This window comes from Typopeltis vanoorti, chromosome 3 (assembly GCF_054136105.1).
Source record: "Typopeltis vanoorti isolate ZY-2024b chromosome 3, IOZ_Tvanoo_1.0, whole genome shotgun sequence".
Taxonomy (NCBI): domain Eukaryota; kingdom Metazoa; phylum Arthropoda; class Arachnida; order Uropygi; family Thelyphonidae; genus Typopeltis; species Typopeltis vanoorti.
This window is the reverse complement of record NC_143551.1, coordinates 107,919,713-107,936,766: the sequence shown is the minus strand read 5'-3', so window position 1 is coordinate 107,936,766 and position 17,054 is coordinate 107,919,713. Positions and strand designations below refer to the sequence as shown.

The following is a 17,054-nucleotide window of genomic DNA, read 5'->3' as shown; positions in this document are numbered from 1 at the left end:
CCTCAAGGGGTGTACAGAATATTACGATAGTACCACATGAAGAACTTATATCACTACTACCTTCCTATCAACAATTGTCCTCCAAATCAATTATCTGTTAAGACTCCAACATTATCAGATCTTATATTTCTGTCTTCTAAGGCACTTATTACTGTATCAATGCACCTATATCTTGGTCTTCCTCTGGGTCTTTTTCCTGCTAACCTGGCAGAGAACACTTGTTTTGCTAATCTTTCATCTCCCATTCTGTTTTAATTGACCATACCATCTGAGATTAGCTCTACTAATACATTCCTGGATGCTAACAATGTCAAGTTCTTTCCTGATATCCTCATTTTTAATATGATATTGCCATTGATGTCATCTGTTCACGTCCCTAATTCCTTCTCAGGACTCTCATATCTGTGGCCTCTAGTCTTTGGTCAAGGTTTTATTTCTAACCTAGCTCTCAGATCCATAAGTTAAAATTTTTTGAACACTGTCTTGTATACAGCTAATTTTGTGTCTAGACTAATTTCTATCTTATTCCACATAAATTGCTCAGTTGACTTCCTACCTTACTGGCTTTGTTGATTCTGTTGTTTATTTCCATATTTAATTTACCATCTTCACTAAAAATTGTGCCTAAGGTATCTGAAATGTTTTACTTGTTCTATAGGTTCTCCATTCATTATGCAGTTGATATTTTCAGTGGTTCTGCCTATTTTCATTGTCTTTGTCTTGTTGTTGCTGATTTGCATACCAAATTTATTACAACATTTATTCAATTTAGGAATCTTGCAGACTTGTACTGGATTTATTTAAAAATATAACATTGTCTGCATAAAGTAAAGAGCTGAGATTAACATAACCAATTTTGATATCAGGTTTAATAGCACTTCACAATGTGATCCATATAGATAAGAATAACGGAGGGGATAACGTATATCTTTGTCTGACACCAGATTTAACATGTAACCAACTTCCTGTACTTCAATTCTAGCTGCTGACTTACAACTCAAATAAAGGTTAAGTATTGTAAATTTTGTAAATTACAAAAATTTTGCAAATTTTAAGGCCACTTTTATTGTTTATATTTGGTTGTTTTATGAAAGTCTCACAAGCTTCTTTAAACTCATCTTCTGGTTGGATGTAAGAAGATTTGCATGCATTTCCAGTCATTCTTATGAAATATCTGCAGAACAGGATCAGAAATGCCTGTTTTCCTATGGTGGATTAAACAGATAAGGCTTTTATGTTCTTTTTCAATTTCCATTGTGCATGCAGTTTTGGCCATGCACAAAGACAAGTACATTTATTTGGTATACACCTAGATATGAGGGGGATGGGTGTCATTGAACATATAGAACTATATATTGACTTATAAAAAGGTATGTAGTTAGTGATCAGAATCAGACTTATATGGAATCAAAGGCCAAAGAAATACATTAAATATATCCTATTTGTTCTATCCTATTATTTATATCAATGCAGTGTTTAACATGTTGACTGCCATGGTAATTTTCAGTATTCGGGTCTGACCAATACATGGACTAAAATGCATAAATTTGGTCACTTAGTTTATGATGTTGAAAGTCTGGAAAGGATTCAGAGATGAGTAACTAAAGCAAAGGACTCTGTAACGTTGATTATAGCAAGAGATTGAGGGAGTGTAAACTGCAGACTTCTGTGGATATACAGAAATGGGATGATAACATGATTTGAAGTGAGGAATTATATATAGAGTAGAAGGTAAGAGTCCATACTTCAAAGTTGCATAAATGTAAGCTGAAGAAGTGAGAAGAGTAGATTTATGATGTGGAAAGTCTGGAAAGGATTCAGAGATGAGTAACTAAAACAACTTTTGTTTTGACACAATCATCCTTATTTCTACTTATCAGGGTCTCCTTATCAAAGTATCAATGTGACGTGTAGTCTTTGCAACTCTTGCAGTGTTATCTAACTTCAGGCCACTGACAACTATCACCCCCCCCCCCCAGATGTTCAGTCTGAACCACATTTCCACCAGTACTGTATTATACCTCCTCACTGTAAAGTGCCACACTTTGTCTGGGACACTGTTTCTTCCCATGTATATACAACTTGCTGGTATCATTCACAGAACCAATCTGTTATCTATTCCCATCTTCCCCAGCATTGATAAATTTGTTTTGTAGAAAATCATGCTGGATATATCTCTTGTAATAATCTATTTGGTAATTTAATATTTGTTTCAAATTAGTTTGTATTACATTTATTTAATAGTTATTTACACTTTTGTTCTCATATACTTTGCATTGTTGCAGAGCTCTGTCCAAGCTCAAAAGGTGATTACTACTATTCTCCGTACTCTTCCCACAAATATTCTTACTATGGCCAAGCCAACAACAGCTGCAACATCTGGAGTCAGCGCAGGGACTACTACCATTAGTAGCATACCAAAACAAACAATTGTGATTGCAGCCCCAAAATCTGGACAACCTGGTACTGCTGCCAAGATATTGACTACTGTTCCAAAATTGACAGCACCAACAACACAGATAATTGTTGTAACCACGCATGCACAGCTGAAGACAGTTAATGCAGGCACAACAACAGTAGAGGCTGGAAAAGGTATTATAATAAACTTTTTTTAATTTTAGTTTCAAGTACCTACAACTGATATTCATGTACTGTAATTATATTAAAATGATTCTATTAATTCATTGTTACTATATAATATATATAATTCTCTAAACCATTTTCTTGTGATTGAAATTGACCCAGACTTGACAAAAGCTGGGGGATAAGGATCAACTAATTTTTAAATTTTATTTATTCTCCATAGTGAGGAAAATAAAAAGTTTTCTCTGAAGCTGATTATAATGTGCAAAAAGAAAAGGAGGCAATAGCTTGATATTGATATTAACCCATTGGTGGTGGTGGTGGTGGTGGGGGGGGACTATCTATATAAATATGTCATTGATTTTGTTTATGGTGTGCAAACACTGCTTCCAGGCATCATGCTTCATTATTTGTGAACTATAATTGGAGAAAGTTTTTTTTCTTTGTTTCAGAGGTATCCCTATATATGGCAAACAACTTCAGAGCTGACTAGACAACAGTATTGAAAGAACTGTGTGATCAGTTTTCATTTCAAATAAGAGCAGTTCTCTGCTCAACATTTTAATTCTCGGCAAAAGTTTTTTATAAACTACCACATGGAAACTGTTTGTTAACCAATTATAAGTTTTAATCTCTACTAGTTTATGTGCATTATACTGCATTTTATCAGGAGGGTGAAATACACTAAACGATATTACATTGACTGGTTTTTTGCAACTTGCAAACAAATGGTGTTAGGTAAAAAAAGAATATTTGAAATATGCAACCAGTGTTGCATGTGCAGTTCATGTGTAATGATGACTAGTGATGTGGTACATATAATGTCACTGATCTGCTTGTGTCTGACTTTTGATGAAAGATGACCAAACATAATGAAGTATCATTTTTCGATCCTATCCTAATTCTAATGTTACGCTCACGCGTAGACCTACACTTTTTGCCGTGTAGCATTCGGAACCAAAATCCTACGGAATAGATTAGTTACTCCTTATTCCTGGAGGTATCCTATGACTGTAACCTGTGTGTTCACAGGGCCGGTTTGCCTGCTTGCAGGATGAAAACCCCCAGATAAACTGGGGGGGGACCCTGCTGCCCATGCCCAAGACCGGCTAACTTGGCTAAAGGTTGAGGAAGATGCTTGAGCTCCTCATGTCGTCGACAGGAATTGAACCCAGGACACTACTTCCCTGGGCATATGGTTGCGAAGCACATAGCCACTAGGCTAACCTTGCAGATGCTTTTTCGATACAAGAAATAAATCATGTCCACTCTTATCTAGCTTTAATAGGAAATGAGAGGGCACAATTTATTATTTCATTTAAGGAATCGTCAAAGTTTAATGATTTCTTTTAAAAAGTTAAGGCTTTAAGAGCGACTTACCACATGTAATCAAAAAATTACACGTGGTAATCTGATAATGGCCTGTGGTGGCATGGCTGTTTTATCAACAAATTAACACACATCCCGCATATTTTCATACCATTGTACATCCTCCCTTTACGAGATGAGAATGTAAAACGATATCCTTCAAACTCCGGCCTGCTCAGATGTAAGTTTCCATGACAATGAACATTGGAGAAAGAGCTTATGTACCTAATGCAGATTTTGCTTCCATTAGGACCCATCCGCTTCACCTTTAAACACCTAATGAAAACCTTTATCCCCCCCCCCTCGCTTCTAACCATGAACGACACAAATCAACCCACATTCTGTAATACAGAAGATTATTCAATGTGATTCCGATATTCAAAATTAAGTTACTACATATTCCCGATATGAAAAAATTGTCTTTGGTGAATGAGATTTCCGATTCATCCAGCTTTTCTAAATCTTACTTTATCATCTTTTATACCTTGTTAAATTGATTACAGTTTAACATTTCCATTGAGTTTTTTGAAAACTCTGATGAAGAAATTGTAATCAATAGAGTATTTCTGTATGCTGCCATGGTACTTGATGATTTTTCTCGTTAGTCCTGATTTATGATTTCAGTTTTTTTCTCCACATCCTTCTTTCATTTTGACTGGTATATTGCTTCTGACTAGCCTGTTTGACCCACAAAGCAAAGTCTACTGAGTAATTAATCCTGTATACTTCAGTTTTTTTGAGTAGTGAATGCTGAGGTCTTGGAGTGTTAAGGAGACTAGCGATTTTGTGGTAGAAAGCCAGTTTTGCACATTGCATGTTTGCAGTCTTGTCTGGAACAGATTGCATGTAAGGGAGAAATACTTTTATATTCTTGTTGTTTTTCTGTCCATCTATTTTTTTTCTAGGTATGTGCATGTGGGAGGTGGAAAGATCTTTTAGGACATTTCCTGTTTCTTATTTGAAAGGATAAGACTAATATGTTTGAATTTTTGGCTTTTTATCTCTATATTGCTGGAAGTGTTATATGCCCATTCTCATAGAGTTTTCATGATACCAGTTTTTTGTGTTAGATGGTGGTAGGATGTTGCATGGAGGATTTTTCCTATGTATGTTGGATTTCTGTAGACCGAATAGCCAAGTTTTGTTGGGAGATTTCAAGGAGAGTGTCTAAAAGTGGCAGCAGTCTCTTTTATAATTCAAACATCAACTTTATGTGGGGCTGAATGCTGTCAAGATTTTTACTTTAGGATAGATAATTGAGAAATCATGGGAATAATAAGTTTTTAGATCTGAAAATGGAATATGACAAGGTGCCAAGAGAAAAGCTGTTCAAAACACTATGTTATAAGGTTTTAAACATGACATAATATCCGGCGATGCATAATCTATATTTAAGTTGTAACAATTCAGCAGTTACAATTGAAGGAGGTACAGGAATATGGTTTGATGTAAAATTTAGTGCTACTAAAGTTGCTGCTAAGCATTATTTCTACTCTTATTAATCATCTCTGTATGAAGGAATCAGCATCAGTCTGATATCAATGGATATTTTAAATAAATACAGTACAGTTCTGCAAGATCAGTTAACTAAATTGAACATGTATTAATGTTCCATTATAAATTATAAATTGAACATGAATTGAACTAAATTGAGTTGGAGGATGTTCCACTTGACTATACTATAAATTAAAGATACAAGAAATTATATACTTGGTTTAATCCTTTATCCAAGTGTAAGCAAATAAAGTTTGTGACCTGAAGTATTTTCAGGACAGGGGCAACTCGTATATAGAAGCTAATGACTTCACATCACTTGCCTTAATATCCCATAATGCAAAGCACATATCCTTGTAAACATGTATAATACTATGCATTATGGAAAGGTTCGTTACCCAGATCAGTTTCAACATTTATTGAGGCCTCATCAGTGGGAGTCAGACCCAGAGGTGATACTAATGTTGAAGTAATGCAGAAGTCATATTTTCATATACAAGTCGATGAAGGTGTCACACCTTATTATTAAAATACTTTGGATCAGAGATAGTTGCTGGAAGTTTTTCCACTTGGTTATACTATAAATTAAAGATACCAAGAAATTATATACTTGGTTTAATCCTTTATCCAAGTGTAAGCAAACAAAGTTTGCCCCCCCCCCCCCCCAACTTTATGATTTGGGAAATACAGCCTCTATGTATCATTACAGTATAAAGATTTTGATGTATTCCCTTGACCTTGAGTTCCAAATCCAACTTTTGTGAATATTATCTAAACAAAAAGCCATGGTCTCCAGATTTGGTGTAAAGCCTTTTCTTATTCTAACTTAAGAATCATAATGTTTTTATTCCTCCTTCCATACTTGTGGGCAGGGGTAGGCAATGCAAACTATTGCAGAATGGTATACAGATTCTTTTTATTAGTTTTCAAGCACTGTGACATGTTTATTTCCTCCCCCCCACACACTTCTTCCTCCTTACCTTGCAGCAAGGGTTTTCTATTAATTTAACCACAATCATTATATAAGGATATGGTGGTTAGTCCTATGCCTCTCGATGTATCCTATGTCTGTAGAAGCATTGAGTTCACAAGGTCCAGTTTGCCTGCTTGCAGGATAAAAAAAAAACAACAGATAAACTGGGGAGAAAACTCTGCAGTCTACACCAAAGACTGGCTAGCTTGGCTATGCCTCAGAAAGATCCAAAGCTTGTCAAATCAGTGACAGGAATCTAACCCAGGATACTCCTTTCCCAGACATATGGTTGTGAAGCGCATAGCCACTCGGCTATCCGTGCAGTCCACACACACACACACAGTGAACTAAAATAGTCTGCTTCATATTTTGTTTTCTAAGCAAAATGTTAGTTATAAAATTTAGTATGTCAGCCAAACCTTTCTTTATCATCAAATCCTGATATGTACCTTTATTGGCTGTATAGGATATAACAATATTACATGATTAAGTTTGTGTGTTATTACTAGTTTCATATGTGAAACTTCCTTCTAGATTAATATGTTATTTGCCTGGTCTCTAATATGGTCACATCCAACATTTTTGTCTTCTAAAATACTTAATTGCATCAATTAAGATCTTGGTCATCCTCGGAGTCTTTTTATCTGTTTTGTTAGCCTTTCCTCTCTCATTCTGTTTCAGTGGCAATACCACCTTAGACTAGCTTGGCTCATTCTTGAATTTCTTTTCTGATATCTGCATTTTTAATGATTCTTCCATTGAAGCCATTTGTTGACTTCTCTAATTTTTCTCATTACTTGTGTCTGTGGTCTATCTTTGATTGGCTATTTTATTTCTGATCCAATTCTCAGTTAAAAATTGGAATGCCTGATCTTCTCATAACTTAAAGTGCTGTAAAACAAGACTGCATAGGAAGAGTTGTCTTGTCAGTCCAAATCACAGGTGGGGAACCCCTCGCCTGCGGGTGAAATTTTGCCCACGAGTCTATTTCAATTCGTTCCTTTGCTGATGTACTCGTATGTACATGTAAATAAAATTTTATACATACATACATCTTCAAGGCCCACCTTTCCTAATTGGGTTGTGGGGGTAACAGCTGCAAGAGGAACTTCCAATGGTCACGATCCTCTGCCACCAAGCTCAGGTGTTCTGGTGGGATTCCCAAACATGTCCACCCAAGGTTTTGGATATAATCTATCTAGCGAGTCCTTGGCCTTCCACGTGGCCTCCCACCCTCTGGCTGGGAAAAGAGGGCCTGCTGAGGGAGTCTCTCTTGTGGCATTCTGACCAGGTGCCCATACCAACGTAACTGCGATCTCTCAACACGGAGAAGCAGCGGTTGAGTATTGAGGGTTTCCCGAATTGCAGAGCTTCTGACTCTGTCGAGTTTTGTCAGCCCCCATAACCCCTCGAAGGAACCTCATTTCAGCCGCTTGGATTCGTGTCTGCATTCATTCGGTCATTACCCAACTTCATGACCATAGGTGAGGACGGGGACATAGACTGTATTGAAGACAGCCAGCTTTGTCTTCGGGCTTAACTCCCGCTTCAATACTACCGAATGGCCAAGCTCTCACAATATTGAGCTTGCTAAGCCAATTCGCGTATCTAGCTCTACATCCCATTTTCCATCATTCATGAATATGGACCCAAGGTATTTAAACTTCTCCACCTGCCTCATTGGGACTCCACTTACATGTAGAGTGCACTGTGATGGTTGTCTTGAGACCACAAATGTTTCAGTTTTGGCCCTCTGATGATTCATTACGGCGTCTGCACAAACAGCTACAAATCTATCCAGGGTCCGCTGGAGGTCATCTGTGGAGGAGCTAGGCAGAACTAGGTTATCTGCAAAATGCAGACGTCCAATGCTACATCTTCCAATTCTGACACACTCACTGCCTCGGCTGTGCCTATCATTCCAGTCCATAAATATTATGAAAAGGAGTGGTGACAGAACACACCCTTGGCGGAGGCCAACGGAGACTGAAAGGTTCAGACTTTGTGCTGTTTACCCTGACACAAAACTCTGGGCATTCATACAGGGATTTGATGGCAGCTAATAGTTGCCCATCCACTCCATACTCCTGTACTACTTGCCAAAGCTTATCCTGAGGAACCCGGTCATATGCCTTCTCGAAGTCCACAAAACATGTGTAGACATTCTTGGCATATTCCCAAGATTTCTCAAAGACTTGCCTTAAAGTGAAAATTTGGTCAGTTGTGCTTCTACCAGGATGAAAGCACACTGTTCTTCCTGGAACTTTGACTCAACTATGTTCCTGCACCGTCTTTCCAAGCACTTAGCATATACTTTCCCAGGCTGGCTGAGCAGAGAGATGCCATGATAGTTACTGCAATCCTTCTGGTCTCCCTTCTTGAAGACTGGTATTATTATGCCTATCTGCCGCCCAGATATCCAAGCAGCCTGACACATTCGAGTCAGCCAGAGAACCCGGTCTCGATTTAAGGCTTTTAGAATTTTGGGCCGAATTTCATCATCGCCAGCAGCCTTGCTCGATTTTAGCACGATTTTATTGCTAAATGGACCTCTTCTGCATTGAGACTAATCATTGCTCCGATCTGCACCTCTTGGCTGTCCACAACTGCTGGGCCACCCAGGTTAAGAAGGCTCTCAAAGTATTCCCTCCATCTGTGGAGGATATCCTTCTCGGTTTTAAAAGTGCACCATCAGAGGCCTTAATTGCCCTTGCTGTGCACGATTTCCTCCCTTGAAGGCGGCAGATAGTCTGCCAGAATACTTTGTTTGCATTTGCATAGGATGAGTCTAATCTTTCTCCAAAGGATTCCCAAGCCTTCTGCTTTGCTGTCTTTACTACCTCAGCAGCAGCTTTTCGTGTCTCAGCATACCGCAAACGCATCTCAGGTGACCTAACCCTAAGCCATGCTAGGTAGGACTCCCTTTTTGCCTGGACAGTTTTTTGGACTTCTTGGTTTCACCAAGATGTCCTTTTCTCACTGCCCGTTGCCACGCCAAGCCACTTTCTGCCACAGCATGAGAGTGCAGAGGCAGTGACAGCTGTTCTGAACAGCTTCCACTCCTCCTCAACATCTGCAGTATGCTTGGGAATCTCTTTGAACCTGGAGGAAATGTCATCTGCAAAATTCTTTCTCACAGCGTCATTTTCCAATGTCTCCCATTTCACGCGGTATAGCTGCTTAGGCCTGCCAGCGTTGATGGTAGCATCTGGTTTCTGAAGCCGTAGAGTGCACACAACAAGGTGGTGGTCAGTTGACAGTTCTGCCCCTCTTCTCACACGAACGTCCAACACTGAGGAAAATAGGTCTGATGAGACTATAAAGAAGTCAGAGACCTTTGTTCTAGTGTATCCCTGTACCAGGTATACTTATGGACTTCTCAGTGCTGGAAGAAGGTATTCATTATGGACAAACTGTTAGTACAGCAGAAGTCCAATAATTTCAACACATTCGCGTTAAGGTCAGGGGCGCCGTTCCTCCCAACCACACCCCTCCATGTCTGGTCATCTGTTGTTGTTATGAAATTTTATAATAATTTAAATTTATTATAATTAAATATACAAAATCAAAAATAACTATATTACATAAAATATGATCGTCATACTTCTGGCAACCATCAAATCGAGACCAGCCATTAAAATAAAAAGAAACAGGAGCATTTCTCGCGGGCAAAGCTCAGACTTTCTCTGATTGGTTGCTTCTCAATTACCGCCATGACATTTTCTCATGCAGTGATGCGAGTGCCTTGTAATTAACCAGTTGACAACTTTATTGAATTTATTTTTTTTTAATAAAAAATATTTTATTTTCCAGTCGACCGCGGAAGTTTTTAAATTAGCAATTTTCGCCCTTGATACTAAAAAGGTTCCCCACCCCTGGTCCAAATCAAGCTTGTTGATTTCAATTTTGGGGGATGGTGGGTCCAAAATTGATATTCCAACTCTTCTTGTTCTAATATAAGCCATTGCATAGCTTTTATCTCCTTTCACACCTTGCATCGTAGCATCATAGATATTAAATGTTGTTTTCGTGCTGGGTAGATAAAATTAAAAATACATGTGATATCCTTACATATTCAGCACATGAAAATGTCAAGATGTAGATTGTGTTATCGTTTATTAGGAAAATTTGTTTCACTACAGTGAATGTTTTGAACTTTCAACTGTTTGAAACTTAATACATTAATTTTGCAGGAGTTTTAGGCTGGAACTTTTCTGTGGCATGTTATTGTATGTCACTTGTGTTAAAATTCTTTTATGTTCATTATAGTGCACTGCTACTGTACTTAATAAACATACTTGAAATTGTTAAAATAGGACACCAGTGACTTTTCTTTCTTTAAAGAATCTAAATATATTTTCTTATGTATTCTTTTAGCAAAAACTGGTACGACTTCAGTAAATGTTTTACCAATTGTTTCTGGAGCCCAGTTAAATACTGTTAACACTCCTAGTGGCGTGAAGATGATTGTTGTCTCTTCATCGGGTTTAACCTCATCAGGACAACAAGCAATCACAATAATAACTACAGCGGCTTCCACAGGTATTATATGATTGTTCTTTTGTTGTATTATTAATTGCAAAACATTTCAAATATTTTCGATGTGGGTAAATCTACAATTATTTCAATTCAAATTAAGTAATAAGATATTTATATCATTGAGAGAACTAAACTATAAATGAGGATTTCTGCTTATTCTTCAATAGCTTAATTGATCATTTAAGTCTGTTGTTGTCAGCAAGTGCCTCTATTATAGGCTTCATCAGGAATAACTTGTCCATCATGGTTATCTCAGTTCTTTCAGTACTGCTTCCAACTATCTTGCACAGGGTCAACTTGCAGGTCTTTTCTTGTTAATTTTCTTTTTAACCATTCAGTTCTCTTACTTTTTACAAATGATAGAATGGTGGATCTGAGAAATTACAGATCTGAGAATTACAGAATGCAACAGGAAATCATATACACTACCAAGGAATCCTGAGTCCAGAAACCTTATTTTATTTATTTTTTTAATTCCTTATCATAAACTTAAATCAAATGACAAGCATCAAATAAAGAAATTTGCATTTCCTGAAAATACAGACCTTGCAGTTCTGCCTTATTAAGCATGAACATGAAGTATCCTGCAGCCCTTCAGGAATAAATTCAAGTTGTTTAAACAGAAGAAAGCCAAATGACATTTCTTGTAAATGGGGATGATGTATGGGAGATGGAAGATGATGTCATTTTCAAATTTTGTTTCTATAAGCAGTTGTGTATTCAAGTACAGCTTGTAATATTTAAAATTAGGCAGTTAGTAACATATTCTATAATGATTTTCTTTTACTTAAAAAAATAAATAGCAATGTTTCAATGCTGCACTTATTGAAAACAAAATAACAGAAATGTATAGTAATCAAAAAGAAATTATATTCTTGCCTTTCATCCATATTTCATCTTAGCCATGAAAATATTTCAATGCTCAAACAAAAGTTTGCATGTGAAATATCTTCATTGCTGGGTTACTTGTGTGTTTGTGTGCATGCATGCATGTGTAACTGATTCATGCCATAGTAAAACACCATTATAGCAAACTTTAATATTGCTTATAAAATTGCTTATTACTTAATGAAAAACTACCAAAAAATGTTCAAATTCCCACAGGATCCATCACCAGGCATGATGCTGTTCTAAAGAAAGTCTACTATAGCAAACTTTAGTTTGCAACTTGCATGCCCTTAACCTGTCCTTATGGGGAGCATTCCACAGAACTTTCACTATCTTGGCAATTCATTTCTAGATCTTCACCACCACTCCCTCCTGATTCCCAAGAAACCTAGCTGTTCTTCAACATCCAAGTAATCCTTCGAACTGTTTTACCAACATTTGCAATATGCTCTCTGAACTTCAATTATCTGTCCAGCATTACCATCTATGTGATACACCATAGTGAACCTTTTCAACCCAAAGTGCATCATAACCTTACATTTTGCAACATTAAATTGATAACCATTATCCTTCGTCCACAAATTTATTTAAATGATAGTTTATTTAAATCATCATGCAGAATATCTATATTACCTTTATCAACTAGTACCTCCCCAGTTTTTGCATTATCGGCAAACATATACTGTCTCTCTTAATACTCTTAAATTGTTATCTGTGTTATTAATACCCAAAGAGTAAGGGCTCTAGTGCAGTGCCTTAAGACCCTCCACTAGTTGCTCTCATTCTCCTAGATTCCACTTCACCATATACTACTCTTTCCTGTTTGTTTCTCAGTTAATACCCTATCTATGCAACCAGATTCATTGCCATTCCAGTTTGCTCTAATTCATGTAATAGTTTTCCATGTAGCATTCTGTCAGATGCCTTTAAATAGTTTAGCAATGTCATGTTGTGCCTTTGTTTATTTTATTTCAGAGCAAAATTTCTTTGGAAAAAAAACTTTACAACCAATTTGAACAAAATAATTGTACCATGCTGGAGTAAAACATTGTGAAGATTTAACATTAAGACAAGTGTCATAATGGTTTTGTTATATAATTTATAGCTTGCCCTGAGATGCTTCATTCATAATTATTTATATGACTTAACAGTTAGCTAATAAGTTACATCCCTCAAATGTATTCAAAACTGGAATAAAACAGTGTTAAAATAAATAAATAAATGTTGGCAAAACCAAATTACTTCCAAAACCAAATAAAATGCATCTTTTGTTAAAGTGTGATCGTCCATAGAATGAGGAAGTTTGCTAATTAAAACATAAAGCAAACTACATTGCCATGTTTGTCAACCTAGGCTATAGGTGGGGAGTAATGTTTCTACAGTGAGAAGTTCTCTGAATGCTGATTACTCCTATATATAAGATAAAGGCTGAAGTAAATATTGTCTGTCTCACCTTGTATTAATTTTTCTTTACAGGACAGAAAAAAACATACTGTGTACATTTAGTTCGAAACAAAAATGACAATAATAGGACAGTTTTTAAAATTTCAAGAGGTTCTTACATGAAATCTTGCAAAATCTGGATAGAGAGCTGTACCTATAGTAAAAGATATTCATAACAGTCATTCACTGTATTAATAAGAGATCCTTCGTAGCTTATTCAGTATTGATGATGCTCTTTGAAAGATAGGAGTTCGAATTTCATCTAGGATGTGAAATATTTCTCAGGCTTTTTGATTGAAGATGAGTTAGCTAGTCTAATGTGGAGGCAGCAGAATTTGTCATTCTGGAAACTTGGATTTTTCATCCCATAAAACAAACTGGCTGCAATTTACCAGACAATATACTAGCCTCCTAGTCTTAGTTGTTTCACACATAAATCCAAAACAACCAACCAACCATTATAAACAACACCAGAAGAAAATGAATAATTAATTTATTGAACTTAATATTTTGCTTCGTTTTTAACCAGCATCTTCATAGCACAAATTGCAAATATGGTAAATCACAGCACTCAATTAGATTGTTGTATATATCAAGGTGCCCTTTAGGGAAAAGACACAAAATTAATTTAGAAAAGTCAAACTGAATGTGGATGTAAGATTACTGTCTCACAGATCTTTGGCAAATTAATTCAGCCATACTGGTTGAAGTTAAGGGATGGATTTCATAGCTGATACTGAATCCAAAATAATCTCTTAGACATATAGTGACTTTTATGTAGTATATTTGTCTTCTTCCGTTTACAGGAGTAAAGGAGACAAGAGACAAGACTTCCTGAAGTCTTGTCTCTTGTCTCCTTTACTCCTGTCTTGAAGGCATACCAAGAGAATGGTCTGCCACTCCTGACTCTTGCAGTACAAATGATCATGAATTTAGTTTTTGTTTAGTTCAAGGCAGATGTTAACAGATCTACCCGTTTTTTCAAAGTGGACTAAGTTGCAAGTAGAAGGTTGAGGGTTGGAAGCTGGACATGTGGTTTGAAAGTGGCATTGAAATTATATTTGTGAAGAACTCTAGCTGTCTCTTTAGACATATATAGATATACCACCACAACAATGACAAGAACAGCTACCTGGTTGAACCAAGTGGTATTAGCATATCCACTCACCAACCAGGTGCTTGTTGTCATTGTTATCATCAGCATAAATGATTGTGATTGTCTGGTGTGAGATAAATTTCATCGCCCAGTGCAACACCATCTGGCTCCATAGTTGAGGTCCCCAATTATAATTACTCAACCTACACTCATATTTCTTACTTCTCATTTTTACAATTGTACTGTTTCTTTTCCATATTTTTGTACTGTCTTGGAATTTAGCCATTTTTGATAATTATTTTTTGTTTTTTTAATTATCATTTCTATTTCTTTGTCCCAGTTTCAAAGTCTTCTTTTTCTATTCCATTTACTCTTTATTCCTAAGCTTTATGTTGCTGCTTTTGTCAGGATTTGTTTCAGGTTCTTCAATTCCTCTTTTATGTCATTTGATTCATGTGTTGTTTCCGTTTTGAAATCAGTTCATTTCTGATATTGTTCCTTAGTATGGGGATCATGTAATGAAGTTTTTTTGTAACCCATTTGATGTTCTTACAGCAAAATTACAAAATTCTTAGCCTGTACAGCCTTTCTTTTCATACCGGGACTTAACTCCTATACAGTACTCAACATTTCTAGCCTGTACATATTTTATAACTTATTACGAGATATATGAAGTGCAGTTTGGAGCATATTCTTTCTTTCTTTTTTTACCTTATTTCACACTTATTTTCCTCTCCATCATCTCCTCCTTCTATGGATTTTGCTTAATGAAGTTACATTCATTTCACTCTCACTCTATCCATAAGGACAATTGGAGTGGGAGTGAAATGAAACACAGAGGACACATACTGCATCATTTAAGCATCTTCTCAAAGCTTCCCATGTGCTGCTGATATCCTTCCAGTTCATTAACTAATACTGTGAGACCAACCACTCAGTGTTTCATTATTTCTAGCTTTTTTTTTTTTTTTTTTTTTGTTCAGAATTTCATCATCAAATTCCTGCCATGTACCCTCAAGGGATGTACAGGATATGATAGTACTACATGAAAAATTTACATCATTACTAACTTCTTATCTACAATTTTCTTCCAAATCAGTCTGTTACTTGTCAAGACTCCAACATTATCAGATCTTATATTTCTATCGTCTAAGGCACTTTGTACCGTATCAATCCCCCTATATCTAGGTCTTCCTCTGGGTCATTTTCCTGCCAACCTGGCAGAGTAAACTTGTTTTGCTAATCTTTCCTCGCCCATTCTGTTTAAGTGACCATACCACCTGAGAATAGCTCTGCTAATGCATTCCTGGATGCTGACAATGTCAAGTTCTTTCCTAATATCATCTTTTTTAATATGATATTGCCATTATTGATATCTGTTCATGCCTGTAATCTTTCTCAGGACTCTCATATCTGCAGTCTCTGGTCAAGTCTTTTACTTCTGACCCAGTTCTCAGATCCTTAAGTTAAAACAGGTTTGAACGTTGTCTTGTATACAGCTAATTTAGTCTTCCGAATAATTTCTCTTTTATTCCATATGAATTTATTCAATCGACTTCCTAACATACCAGCTTTGTTGACTCTGTTGTCTATTTCCATATTTAATTTACCATCTTCATTAAAAATTGTGTCTAAGTAGTTGAAATGTTTTACTTGTTCCACAGGTTCTCCATTCACAACGCAATTGACATTTTCATCGATTCTGCCTATTTTCATTGTCTTTGTCTTTTTATTGCTGACATTCATACCATATCTATTACAACAGGTATTCAGTTTAGTCAGGGAATCTTGCAGACTTGTAGCAAATTTATTTAGAAGTATAACATCGTCCGCATAAAGCAAAGAGGTGACGATAACATCTCCAATTTTGATATCATGTTTAATACCACTTTCCTTCATAATGTGCTCCATATAGATAATGAATAACAGAGGGGATAATGTACATCCATGTCTCTCACCAGATTTAACATTAAACCACCTTCCTGTACTTTCTTCACTTCTAACTGCTGACTTACAACTCAAAAAAGACTAAGTATTACTTGACATAATGCCCCATTGACACCATATAACTGTGTAGCGTATTGAATAGCTTCTCTCTTGGCACCTTGTCATATGCCTTTTCCAGATCGACAAAACTTAAATACAGATCTTTGTTATGTTCCCATGCTTTCTCGACTGTTTGTCGTAAAGTGAAGATCTGATCCTGACAGCCTCTATTTGGCCTGAATCCATCTTGTTCTTCACCAAACTTTTCTTCCACAATTCTCAACCGTTTCTCAAGTATGCTTGCATAAATCTCCTGTGTGCCAGGAACACACAGTAAGGAAATACCTCTGTAATTCTCACATTCAGTTTTATTTCCCTTTTTATATATGGGTACTACAAGAGCTCTACTCCAATCATTGGGAATACATCCCCTCTGTCCAGGCCATCTGAACTATGCAGTGCAGCCACTGTAAGACTTTTATACCACCATACTTCAGCATTTCTGGTCGAATATCATCTACTCTTGCTGCCTTTCCACATTTCAAGCCTTTGATGGCTTTTTCTACAAGAATGGATATGTATTCCTGACTGTATGCCTGTTGAGTGTTGTTTACCACTGTGCTATCACTGCTTGTTTCATTTAGCAATTTTTCGAAGTAATTACTCCATACTTCAAGGATATCT

General features: G+C 36.5%; 1 protein-coding gene across 2 annotated transcripts in view; it reads left to right on the top strand.

Moving 5' to 3' along the window:
• Hcf (Host cell factor) overlaps nt 1-17,054 on the top strand; it is a 502,792-nt gene that overhangs the window by 285,972 nt on the left and 199,766 nt on the right. For both annotated transcript variants that reach the window (XM_090390794.1, XM_090390792.1), the window contains exons 14-15: nt 2,286-2,592; nt 10,796-10,960. In XM_090390794.1, the coding sequence (XP_090246920.1) occupies nt 2,286-2,592; nt 10,796-10,960 (472 nt within the window). The remainder of the gene's footprint in view (nt 1-2,285; nt 2,593-10,795; nt 10,961-17,054) is intronic.